Source organism: Sabethes cyaneus, chromosome 3 (genome assembly GCF_943734655.1).
Source record: "Sabethes cyaneus chromosome 3, idSabCyanKW18_F2, whole genome shotgun sequence".
Classification (NCBI taxonomy): domain Eukaryota; kingdom Metazoa; phylum Arthropoda; class Insecta; order Diptera; family Culicidae; genus Sabethes; species Sabethes cyaneus.
Window position 1 is genome coordinate 230,576,422 of NC_071355.1, and position 13,641 is coordinate 230,590,062.

At 38.0% G+C, this 13,641-nt stretch overlaps 1 protein-coding gene across 1 annotated transcript in view; it reads left to right on the forward strand.

Moving 5' to 3' along the window:
- Positions 1–376: 376 nt before the first annotated feature.
- Positions 377–13,641, forward strand: part of LOC128743830 (zinc finger protein 177-like) — a 36,068-nt gene continuing 22,803 nt past the window's right edge. The window contains exon 1 of the mRNA XM_053840509.1: positions 377–568. Within this exon, the coding sequence (XP_053696484.1) occupies positions 377–568 (192 nt within the window). The remainder of the gene's footprint in view (positions 569–13,641) is intronic.

Sequence of the window (13,641 nt, forward strand, 5' to 3'; positions counted from 1 at the left end):
GTTTTTTTCTCTTCTGTGTCTTGTCGTGCGGGTTTGCGGTTGTCTCTCTCGTGGTGTCGCGTAAGTGTTCAAGTGTTGTGTTGATCGCGACATTGTTGGAACATTGTTCCCCCGTCGGTACTTGTGAAAAACTGTGCAATAACATCCTTCCGGTACCTGAACGTTTTGAAGAGTTTGTTGATACTGAAAGAATAGCGATTTATGGTTCTGATCGAAGATCATCCTCTGCGGTAGACTTTGCGGTTTCGAGAACGTTGTTAGCAGAAAACTGGTTAGTGAGTTCGATAGTGTATCTGTGAAAGCGCAATAGAAAGCAGAAGAGCTCTCATTCAGTGACTTTACGATATAGTTGGTATGACCGATTAAGTGAGCAGTTATGGAAACGTGTGTACTGATTCCGCAGGAGTTTGCACTGGCCGTGACAGGTGTCGGTGCCCGCAACTCCAGGGATCAAACGGCTACGGTTTGGTCCAATTCGGCCATCTCACAGGGAACGCTCTGTTATCCCTTCCAAGGAACGGTTCGGATCGACAATCTGGACGTCTACAGCTACGTGGATGAAGATGATGTGAGTATCAATGTCATTTGTTATTGTTGTCGTTTTTCCTCACGTGTTCTGTTGGTTGAGGCTCTGTGGTAACCAAAGGGGAGCTCAAATTTCAATTTTCCAATCGCACGCAAAAGAAGGGTTGATGACTGCTTGTGATTTTCGAGCTTCTTGCTCGAACGAAGAAAGATGCGCTCTCGTAAGCAGCGTGTGAGTTGGTTGCTTTTTCTTGGGAGTAAAGTTAGCCGGGTGTGAAGGAAAACTTCACCCCAAGGAAGTGGACGGGTGGCCAGCCTAGCGTGACCGTGGGAAACGGAACGTCTTAAGACGAACTAGGGTCTGTGGCTGCGATGATTGTTCTAGATTCACGTAGAAGTTGTCCGAGGGCTTGCATGTTAGTAGACAAGAGGGAACTCCGGGAAGACATATGTGGGAAGTCTGGCGGGGACGGTGATGGTAATTGGAGCAGTTTATGAACGTTTATAACTACGACGTTATTCATGTAATTTTCAGTGTGATGATAAAAAGAGGTTCGTCACTTGTTTCGCTTAGAGATTCGGTCTTTTTTGATGCTCAATGTCTATATTTTCGGACATGTCATTCAATTCTCACTAATCTGTGATATCGCACCGAACCGATCCATCAAGCCGATTGGAAGAAGTCCATCTAGATAACTTGGCCACATTTCTACCTGGGTCAACCGAAATATGACAGGAAGAAAAGGTGCAAAGACCTTTTAGCGAGCCACAGAGAAATAGAAGCTATCTCACAATTTTCATCTCAATTCATCATAAAATGCCATAAAATCTTACAGCACCACTTTACCGTAGCCATGGTGCAATTAATAGATCATTTCGTTTTGCTTTGCTCCGGTTTGCTTCGCTACGCTGCTGCAGACCAATTCAAAATGTAGTTCAAAAATTCACACGCCTTTGAACTTGACTCTTGCGAGATGATCTTTTAAGTGCTCTAGACGAGAATAGACACACCCGACAATAGCCGGTAGAAAAGTCCAAAAAATCGTAAACGATGACGGTGAAGAATACCGAACCGAAAAGTTGCATCACAGTCCTCCTCGATTTCGACGGACGGTTGAAGCGCATTTCATCCCAATTAGTGTGCACTATGAGGCAGGTGCCTCCGAATTCCGGAAACTTTTGGCTCTGAAGAGCGAGCTTGTAAGGGAGGATACGGGACCGAACTATGATCAATCATTCCAACCGGCAATTATCGGCGCCATCGGTTTGGCTTCGCTGGGCTTTATCATGGTGAGGACGGTTCTGAGCGACGAATGTGTCAGTCAGTCAGGATGGGCTGAATAGGATCGAGTGTTGTTTCGGGAGAATTACGAAATGGAATGCACGAAAAAAATGCATTGACACGTATTATGATTTTGGAGGATATTTTTCGCGTTGGCTTCGAAATTAATTATGTTCTTTAAAAGTGATTTTGGGAATATCGCAAGTCATTCAACAGGGTTCCGATGATTTTAGCAAAATATGAACAACCTGCATCTATCAGTTTATACAGAAGATTTTTACTTAACCAGTTCTTCAAAGAATATGCATACCGATAGTTAAATTATAATTTCTTGTTTGCACACGGGAAATTATTTATTAAAATTTCTTTCAAAGTTTTATGGCTAACTTTTACAGCGATTCCCTACCATATAATTATACCGTGCAGAAACAGCCTACACTCTCTCTTCTATATGAAAAAAAGTTAGAACCTGTGATGCGTTTACGATCCAATCGGAAGCTTAGCATCTGGTTTCACATAAAACGCAAACGGGTTAGAACAAAACAACTTTGCGAAAATTACGCTAACACTAACCATACGGCTGCAAAAGTAAGTTTCCAATCTAGATCTTCGAAGAAAAATGAAACAAAATGATTAGAGAACTTCTTAACGATAGTTATCAAGCGTTATTAGCATTATTAGCAAAAAAATTCATAACTGTCTCGCCATCGAACACGCGTCATTATGAAATAATTTACATTTTATTGCCTCAGTGGCTCGATATTACTTACCTGTCTAGAGAGCCCATCTCCCTCCTGTGGAGAGTCTGTGGAGAAAACAAGGTTTGTTTGTGATTTTTTTCTTACCCTTTGGGTAAAATTTTTAAATTGTTTCAGAATTGTTGGTTTGTCGTTTTAATTGCATATTGCATTACTGCTAATGGCTATTGAATTTTGAACTCAGTTGAACTCAACAGTTCAAATTGCAGTTCAGTTGAATAATCGATAAGGTTATATGAGTAGATCCACAACAGAGCCGGGGTCAGTTACCGGTGAACAAACTATATCTATCAGGCTGACAACAAACATCTGTATTATGTAAATTGATTTTAAAAATAGCATGAAGCGGCTAAGAAAAAACCTGTGTAATTCAGTCACATTTTGCCAGTCACATAATTTTCATGGAAGTCGGCAAAGTCTCAAAGCTTCCGAAAACACTCCCTTTGATCTGTCGTCCTGGCTGCAGCTTGTCTATTATCAGTTGAAAATGAAAGGGAAGTTTTCTTTTCAAAAACAAGGTACAAAAATCCAAATGAAAGAGGATGCCTCCTATAAAGAAGCTATAAAGAATGTCTAAGGGAACAAGTTATACGAGTCCCATTCGAATGAAGCGGTGATGTTGAGAAAGCTGTGCTTTCAATTTTTTTATTAACTTGAGTGCTCATAAGCTTTTTAATGCATTAATGTAATGATTAATGCAATTGCACCCGGTGGAATGAGAGAGATCCACATTTTTCAAGGGGACTGTACTTCGACAATCTCACAGCTGCAAAGCCATTTGGTACGTCGTTAAAGCATGATTTCATAAGTTACTCTTGGTTTAATGAAGTTTGGTAGGTATGTTAATTGAAAAAATTAACACCCATGTCATTTGACAAATTTATCTAGTTATATTCAGTTTAGGATATTCATTTCTTGTTTTACGAGTGAGTTTTGTTTACAAAATAACTACTAAGAGCAAAAATAACGATTCGGAAAATATTTCGTACCGTAAACTTACGACTTAATTTTTTTTATTTTTAACGATTAATTTTAAATTTCAGAAGACATATAAAACGAAACAAAAACAAGGCAAAGCCTTGGGCTTAAACTTATTTCTAAGACTTGACCCTTCTTTATCGTCATACTTCGCAATTGGCTGTTAGAGTACCAGACAATTACAGGGCTAGTGCAATGGTCCTACTGACACTATTTAGCAAGAAGCACCGGCTAGCCGAGGCTCAAAGATACGACGACTGACTTTATATTAAAAGAAAGAAGATCTCAATGACGATTATGGGTAATTTTGTTGTACAGTGAGATTTGTTTTTACGGGAAATATAACTTATCTCATTATTTTGAAACACAGCTGAACCAGATTCAATCTTTTAATGTCAATAAAATAATTTTGTATAATAACATTCCAAGTTTTTCCACATTGTCTGTTTTTGGCAGTTTTGGCCAAATGATAGGTATCTTACCCTACTGCTTTCCTCAGTATAAAATAATGAAATGGAATCCATCTGAATATTATGATGTTTTTTCAGTAAAAAAAATTATTTTGATCTAAAATCCGATGGGGGTTGTTTAAATACGGTTGGCTACAACCGTCAGGTTACCTTGATAAACTTAGCAGAATCGGGCCATTTGATGTTAAGTGTTTTAAGCATGGGCTTATTCTCAGGCCCTTTCACATTTTTCCTTCATACTGAATTCTGCATTTATAATGCATTTTACAAATAATGAAGCCTCTTCCCAGGGAAAGTTTGAAGAATGGTGCTGGCTCTTGGTGCCCTGTCAATGAGTGAAACCTCCTGTCCATGAGCAAATTATGGCTAGTCTTTGTCCCTCCTGACTTCAGTGCGTGAGATTGGTTGAAAAATAGTAAAAGGAAACAAATGGTGAAAACACCGACACTTAAGCTTACGGTTAAGCTTAACACAACAAGTGGTTCACCCACTCTATTGCGATACTGCAAAAAGAACGAAGTGCTGTATACAGAAAAATACCTGGACGATATCACATGCAAGAAAATACTGGTCGCAGTGATTATGTTATGGACATGAAAAAAAAATGGTTTAGGAATCCAGAGATATGTCTTTATGTCTCTTTAGTCTTTATATAGAAACATAAGGCAGAATGCCCTTTATTTGACCAAAACTATCAGAGAATATACGTACCATGTGGGAATATCATGACACTAGAACCCTTATAAAATCTCTTTTGACATTAATACGTTGATCCCAGCCCATCCCAGAGTTTTTTTTATTGTGATGAAACAATTATGATTCTATCATTAGGATCGTGTTTTATCATACAGATAGTGGTACAATGTTAGTAGTTTTCATATGTGTTTTATTGAAATATCTTATACTTGTCAACTATGCATTCTAGCAAGACAAGATCTTTGAAGAAAATGATATTAAACAATTTTGGAAACTTTGAAAAAGTCATATGAATAGAGTAAATTAACCATTAGTGCACCATTTAATACTTGAGTGATTGTCTTCCACGAATTATTTTAAACTGGTAACGCTAAAAACGCGAGTGATGGCATTTACAATACGAGTAACTTTCGATTAAGCCTAAAAAAATATCAATTTGTGTTGCAAATCTCTATATTTTACACATTTAAAAAAAATGATTGAAAATTCATATTTGATTTGACTTTTTAATTAACACTTGAATTGTATAAAGTCTAAAATGTAATGTACACCCTAAAATATAGCAATACCTCGATTCTAAGCAACATCGATATAATGTAACTCGATATAACATAACTTTCACCTGGATATAACGTATTTTTTTAAAAGCAATACAAACAACTGAAATAACTTTCATTGTGGTGTGACCTCGTATTGCTACTGTGCGAAAATCACTTTTATTTTTAAAATTTTGTAAGTTAGAATGCAATTGCGTTATTTAGATTTTCAAATTTCAATTAACAAAATCTTTACACACTCTTCGTTTCTTCGCATTTCTTAATGTATCTTTCAAACTAGAAGACCAATTATCATAAAATTTGAAGGTTAACGGTTTGAAAGGACCCCTTATCATTTGCAATCAGTTTCGTTCGAATAGGAATAAATTTCGTATGTAAAAATATGAAAACTTATCCAATTTAATTCTACTATGTGTATTTTATTCAATGACAGATACGTATTTCGCCTACGACTTGCAGGCTTCCTCAGTTTTTTATTTTTAGGTTTCGTATTCTACTAAGACGCTCCAAAAACTTCAGTCAATATTTGAGTTGCATTATAGTTATTTTTTCTCGACGTGACGCTTTCTCTGACTCTGTCGTGGTCCAGCGTAAACTTTATTTTGTAAAGTGAAGGAGTTTCTGGTAGTAGAATGATAAACAAGATTAACTGGGAAATTTCGATATGTAAGCCAAAACTATATTGGGTCGTTCAATGGCAGGTCAGCCTCCAACCCACACTCTTTTGGTTGGTACCCAATTGTTTTTGCGATTAAACTACTGCCACACCTTTATAACAGATAGTATCATATCTAATCCAGTTTCAACCATTCCATACACGTATACATGTGCTCCCTCGTCCACGGTAATTATTTTTTTTATAATTATTGATACTCTTTGCTCAGAGAGTCAGAGCCAAAGATAAGTAAAATAGAAAAAACAAACCCGGTGCGGTGTATACTGAACTTGCCGCATAGCTAGTCGGCAACTAACTGCTCGCTTCTACCGCATTACAGTTGATAACTGTTCATCTTCTCGGTGGTAGATTGCAAACGGGCAATCATTCAAAAATAATAACCGTCGGCGGGGGAGCGTATGTGTGCGTGTGTTGAATGGTTAACACTGGAAAGGCAAAATTAGAGTCGTAAACCAAACACAGGGATACCTCGATATAAGACAATTTATAATTTCAAAAAGTTGTCTTATATCGAAATTGTCTTACATCGAAACATGATTTTTTCAAAAAAAATTGCATTAGTGCTCGCCAATTTGGTCTGTGTTATGTGTTTTTTGTTATGATGTTTTTTGAACTATTTATTATTGTTTGAACTATACTCTTTTTACAATTTTTAGGGTTATTTTGAAATAATGAACATCTTCATGGTGCCGATTTTAGAATGGAAAATTCGCCGTGCTATCGTTACCAGACATGTCAAAGGGATTTGTCTTATATCGAGGTAAAAATTGACTTCTGTCGAATTGTCTTATATCAAGGTTGTTTTATAACGAGGTTGTGTTATATCGAGGTATTCCTGTACATGGTAGCAAGAGGCTCAAGAGAAAGCAACATTTGCCTCCCACACACAGTTGATTCGGACAGGAACTTTTGATACGGCAAGTGCAACTCCAGCTCTCGTAGAAGTCAGAAGTACTATCTAATATAAGGGTGCGGCAGTAGTTTGTTGGAAAAAACATTTGGGTACCAACTGAAAGAGTGTGGGTTGGCGTCCCACCTGCCATTGAACGTCCCATTATATTTTTTGGGTACCTACCGATTGTTGGGATGCTTTTCAAAATATAATTGCTTTCAACTTAAAATTTAGACTAAGGAATACGAGAATTCCGAGAATTCAAACGGGGCCACTACTGGTTTAAAACTAATGTTCTTGATGGGTTGAAAATCTAGGTCGAAAAATGAGAATTACACTTTTAATACCTTAAAACAGTGGATCAAGGGGTCGGACAGTTATGAAAGAAAGTTATGAAAGTTATGAAAGAAGTTGAATTTGCAGCAAACCTTGGTTGGTGCGCTCATAACGAAAGAAAAAGCCGATTTTCTGGTTAAATTTAACATGGCGGCCAAACTCAAGATGGCTGCCAAAAATATTTCCCTTTGTTTAAAAGTTCTGTGAATCTTTTTTACAAAATCATGACATTTCTTATCCAGACCAACCTCATGTTTTGTTGTCTCGACCTTTATAATGACGGAGGGAACGATAGTAACGAAACAAAGGTGTTGATAGTATCTTAGGGGTGACAAGGCGTGAAGGCGAAAGTAGCACGGGAGAATCATTCAAACAACGTTTATTAAGTTCGAATAACGCCCTTTTTTACCCAAGCTGGGGGATCCGTGGATTGAACCAAGTTATTATGCCCGTGTAATTTGTAATTTCTGGAGTAGAGGCCTTTAAGAAGCATCACTAGGGGAGTGTTTCCAATTGCCAAATAGGTTTCTTTGGCCTCATCTTTTGATCATCCATTTCTAAACCTCTTTGAAGTATTAGAAAGTTTAAACGCATGCCTATTGTTTCGCTGAAGAAAGGATATTTGTTTTGTTTCGAAAAATTGTGCTTTCGGGCAAAAAATGTCTCCCGTTGTGCTCTGAGTTCGGTATGTTTCTCTTACTCACAAAAGGCTTTAGATCCTAGTTATTCAGACAAATTGAAGCCAATTCAATCGTTCTTATGCAAATTTACAAATTTTTTTTTTGAGTTTTTAATCGTAAAATTTATACCCCGATTTTGACCAACCTGGTACATGTGCACCCACTTAATAATTTCGTGATAAAAAGTACTCTGATTCTGGTCAAACCTTGTATACTTGTTTCTTTGCTGAAAATTTAAAATCCGTAGTTTTATTTTCCGCCGTTAAGAATATTCAATGAATCGTTATCGCTAGCTGTGTTCCCGATAAGTTGAAATTTTTTTTGTCATATCTCCGGTCTTCGAAAAGGGCGATAAGCAGAACATTGCAAACTATCGAGCTATGACTAACTCGCGTACTAACACTTGAGGACGATTTTTGGTTTTAAAATCCAGAGGATTCTTATTTCATAAAAAATGCAAGGGCTTGGGCTTAAACGTCTTTTCTAAGACTCTGTCTCTTTATGGACAGACTTCACAGCCGGCTTAAATTATGTTACTCGTAGCTAAATCTTATATGTCCATCGACCAACATGGTTTATTCCCAGGGTGATCGACGACTACTAATTTGGCTCAGTTTACCTCACACTGCAATAAATATATGGAAAATGGCGCTCAAGTAGATACCCTCTGTATAGATATGTTGAGGTTGCGAGTTGATCATTCTGGTTGCGAAGATTGCTCGGCTGGGTGCTTCGTTTAGTTGCGTTGAGTGGCTTAAATCAAACCTCACTAACCGTTCTCTCACTGTGAAGAACGGAAATAATGAATCATATAGCTTTGTCAGCTCATCAGGTGTTCCTCAAGGAAGCAATCTAGGACCACTGCTATTCTCTATATTTTTCATCGATGTTTGTTTCGTCATCCCGCCAGGTTGTAGACTACTATATGCGGACGACCTCAAACTGTTTCTTGTGATACGATCCATTGCAGACTGTATTGAGCTGCCAAGGATATCGCGATGATTTGTTTGAATGGTGCTCCTAAAATCAGCTGATATTCAATATACCTGAATGCTACGTAATGTCGTTCACACGAAGAAAAACATCCATTTCATAGGACTCAGTTTTACTGGTCAATTCAATTACCCCCATATGGGAAGCGTTGTCAACTACTTAACATGAAATGCCGTGTTCATTCGAAGACTTGTAACTGGCAAAATTGATGCTCCTCATCTTCTTGTGCAAGTCCACATCAATACCCCCACCAGAGGTTTGAGATCATGGGACTTTATGAGTCTTAAATTCCTGCGCACTGAATACTGTCAGAACGAACCCATTCGGGCTGCGTGTAACGTTTTAACTTTAATATTTCATGTGATATTTTTAAAAACCGTACAAGAAGACTAATGCATTGAATGTCCTTTGTTTAGTTGTAACATTTAGATTGTCAGATTGACAATGTGTAAGCAATATTAGCGTTTGTAAGCCGTGATTATTAGTATTGTAGAACTAAAAGTTTATTATCGAAAGCTAAAAGATGATGGGGTATTTATGCTCTCTCGAGGAGGATTTCACCTGAAGTTGGTTTTTCCCAGCTCACTATAAATTTATGGAGACCAAATACTTTTAATAAAGTTTTTATTATTGTCAATTCTATGCGAAAATACAATTATTTATTACAAAATACATGAGATATATGATTCAAGAGTTGGTTGGTTGGCAAGAAAGGTTCAATAAAATAAATTCTTTTTGCCATAAAAACCAATAATAATAACGCCCCAATTGAACAATTGAAACATCTTTGAAATTTTAAATAATTTATTTTCTGGATGTTTTTGTATCGGGATAGATGCCATTATACTATGCATGCATTATGCTTGCACTTGAAATGTATTGGCGTGATGGAATGGAGGTCCAAAATTAACATTATATGCATTTTATTGATGTTTTTTATTCGAGCTGGTCACAAAAAAATCAATAACAACACATACAACCGGGGACAATCCCCTACGCATATGGCTACTGCAAATCCTTTGAACCCTTTGAAACTGTTCAAATCAAAGATATACCATAAACATTATCAATAAAATAATACAATTTTCAACGAGAAAGTACGTCGTCGAAACTATCAACACTGAAGAGGATTTCAAGTGGCAAACGAAATGCTGGTATCTGTAAATAGCAGTATGAATAATATAGTAGAATTAAATTGAATTTTCTCCTAATTTTCTCGTTGATTCTGGAATTCCACTAAGCGGCATGATAATACAGTAATGTTCCGATTTTATCAGCCCCATGTTGAATTTTGGGATGACAAAATGGAGAAACTGACAAAATCGGGAAATTTTTTTTCGAATTTTTTTCAAAATTCAAGACTTAAGACCTTGCAATATCGAAGACTTTTACTAAAAATTAAATTTTAACCCTCAGTTGGTCAATCGAAGGCTCAATGAACCGGCACAAGCACACTGGTCCAGAATCTTTTTTGGTGCGCATTGGTTTTGAGCGGGAAAACTTGATTTTAGGTTCATGGAACCTTTGGAAGAGAAATTTGGATTAATCTTCCTAAAAGTGCAATACAAAATTTATTTTTCTTCAGTTTCAATATAACACATTGATGTGTTCTGCAAAGTTTTACAGCAAATTATTACAAGAAATTTTGCTGAAGACAGTATTCTTCTATCTCTTCAGCAAAGATAGAAAAATCCTATTTCTCATAAATGAAAAATCGTTAAAATCAGTTTTTCTATTTTCGCTGTTTTTGTAGTTGTTGTATGACTTTTTCCTATTTTACAGAGTTATACAAATAGTAAAAATACACAACATAGCTGAACATAGAACACCTCTATCTTTGCTTATTTAGGAACTATAGAACTTTTACTATAAAAATACCCTAATTTTGACCCCGAATTACTCGCAAGATGGCATAATTTTATTCAAAAAGTCTCTCCAGAGAATCGGAATAGTTTCAAGCAGGCTGAAAAGTTTTATAAATCATGTCTAAAAGCACAAAAGCTAAAACAAAATGTATACACACTTAAAAAAAAGTGCCGAAGTCAGCAAAATTTTGCCGAGATTTGGACAGCCGAGCGTTCGGTAAAATTTTTTATGATGCCAAACATTAGTAAAGATCCGTAAACGTCGAATTGCAAAACTGAAATTTTTACCGAACGCTCGGCTGTCCAAATCTCGGCAAATTTTGCTGAGTTTTTCAAGTGTGTAGGCTGACAAAATCGGGATAAAAAGCAGGTAAAATCGGTGGTAGACAAAATTGGGAGCTGACAAAATCGGAACATTACTGTAATCCATAATTTATTCTGAAAAAAAATTTTGTTTATAATTTGAAAATCACTCGATTTTCTCGATTTAAATTAACACCAAAGACCAAACACAGAGAAATAGTGCAATTTGGCTAAAACTGTTGTTAGCTAAAAATAACGAAATGCGTACGAAAAAATCATAAGAGGTTCAAGAAGTGTGTTCTGAAAGTGAATTTAAAGTATGGTAATTTAAAAAGACTTGAAGGAACAATCCGTTTTTTGTTTTAGTGGCATATTGAAGTGATGTTATAATTGATGTTTCAGTCAAATTTTATTAGAAATACTGGAGCTCTTTCATTTGGTATTTGGAAGATAGTATATTTCGTGTTTCTTGGGAGTGCCACGCACCTTATAAGGATTGGAATGGGAATAGCTGATTGCTCGAATATGGGTCCTAAGATAATAATTCCGATACTGTTGATTAATCTGATGGAATTGATCTGTTTTTGTCATAATTATTTTCACATACATCTTCAATTGAATAGCAGTAAAGAGAAAGGTCTTTTTGGTTTCAAAATATTGATTAACGATGAAAACGAGCCAGAATGTCCCACTTCGCTTTCAATATGAACATTTACCTGGTGAATATGAAAAGCATGCCTTTCAGAGTCTTCATGAACTCTGGGGTTGATTACAAGCAGTAACCGAAGGATGAGTATCTGTTTTCCGTCTCATAAAAGACAACAGGGGTTCGTCGTCTACTTGTCATCGATGTCACACAACCAGTAACCAGTCATGAGATTCTATTTCCACCAGTACAGCATCCACCACCAGCAGAACCATAAAGTAAGCCTAACGTAACAATCGAAAAAGCCGAAGAAAAGCCAAACGCAATCGCGGCGCCGACCGACGCAAGTTCAAGTTCCCGCTAAACGAGCTGCAAATTGCTATGCTAATATGGCATCGCTTCCTCTTATTTGGACGGAGACACTCGACGGTCTCGACGGTGTCGTACCGCTCGCTCACTCGTCCGTGGTTGCTTACCACCACCCCGTCCGCGTTTGGAGACTTAATTGTTTTAATTATGTGACTTATTTTTCGTCCCGCTAGTATCCTGCTACCTCTCTGCTTCGCAGAAGCCACATTCAACAAATGCATCCACCAGTATCGGCAGTGAGTGGTGCAGTGCAGTCGAGTTTGACATAATTAATGCACCGGGCAACCGACCGACCGACCGAACGGCGTTTTGCGATCCGACTCTCGGGATCCACATACCTACGCAGTGAAAGTTCATCGACGAAAATTAGCCAATCGTTTGCGAGGAAATTATTCCATTAGCCGTCCGAGAGTCGATGATAAACTCGTTTTATTTTTCTTTCTGGGATGGGTGCAGCCCATCCGCGATAGGATTTTGATTCGTCGGTTCGGTTCAACGGCCGTTTATCAGCTGGATTCGCTAGGACACGTGCTCGCGGTTGCGGCGCTGCTACGCAGCGATAATTTCCATTCCGAGTAACTTTACCAGAAGAATGGAATTTCCCCCTCCGGCACCTTACCGTACCGGTAACGGCACGGCATGGCACGGTGGCCGGCAGCAGCTGGTGTTATTCAATTGCCATCATCATAATCATCTATCCCAAAGTGGGCAAAAACTTGTAATCGTCAGCAAGCGCGTTGTTTGCTGTTCGTGTAACCTTTTGCGAGTAAACAAGACGATGGAAGATGAGATAAAACTACTACTGTTGGTACTTTTTGTATGTTTTAATTGACGCCACCGGACTCTGACTAACTTCCTCGCTCCTCGCACCGTGCGTCCGTGTCAGTGGGACCAGGCCCGAGAGACCGGGGCTGGGGGAAAAATTGAAAGTGCAATAGATTCACGTTCCAGCTGTCTTTGCAGCCGGATTGCTGCATTTCTAATTGATCTGTGTGAGAGTGTGTGATTTGTGGGCACGGCGGGTGTAAATGAACTGATGATCGTTACATTGATTGATTGCGGAACCGGTTCCGGGCTGTTTGCAATCCGTACCGGAGATGAGATTGTTCGGTTTTTCTTTTCATTTGCTCGTAGGATGTGTGATTGCAGTGCAGGTTGTGTAGTGGTTTCCCTAGAAGGAAACTCTTCTCTGTTATGATTTGATGGGAGCCGAACGGTTTATGTTTGGAAATACCGAGCAATGGGGCTACTCGAAGCTCACTAGTTCTGAATGGGTTCAGATTTTTGAATGAACAATTCCAAGTGGAATCTCAATGTGTGTGGTTCAATCAGTCAGGCATTGAAGCTCCGGTTTTTGTACCGAACGAAACGGAGATTGATGATTGCCACTTTCCCGACAGGTCATTGTTTCTAATTGATCGTTTTGTACTGCATCGCAGTACAAAAAAGTCGAAAATTTCATATAGAACAGAGCCCTCTTCTACATTGTCTAGCCGCAGTCGGCAATCTATGAGTAATGAGTTTTAGGCAATCTGGTCCGCTTTTTGATGTTCTGCTCTCTATCTCTGTCTACTCTGTCTTGATATTGGAAAATAACAGCACATCCATCACCGGT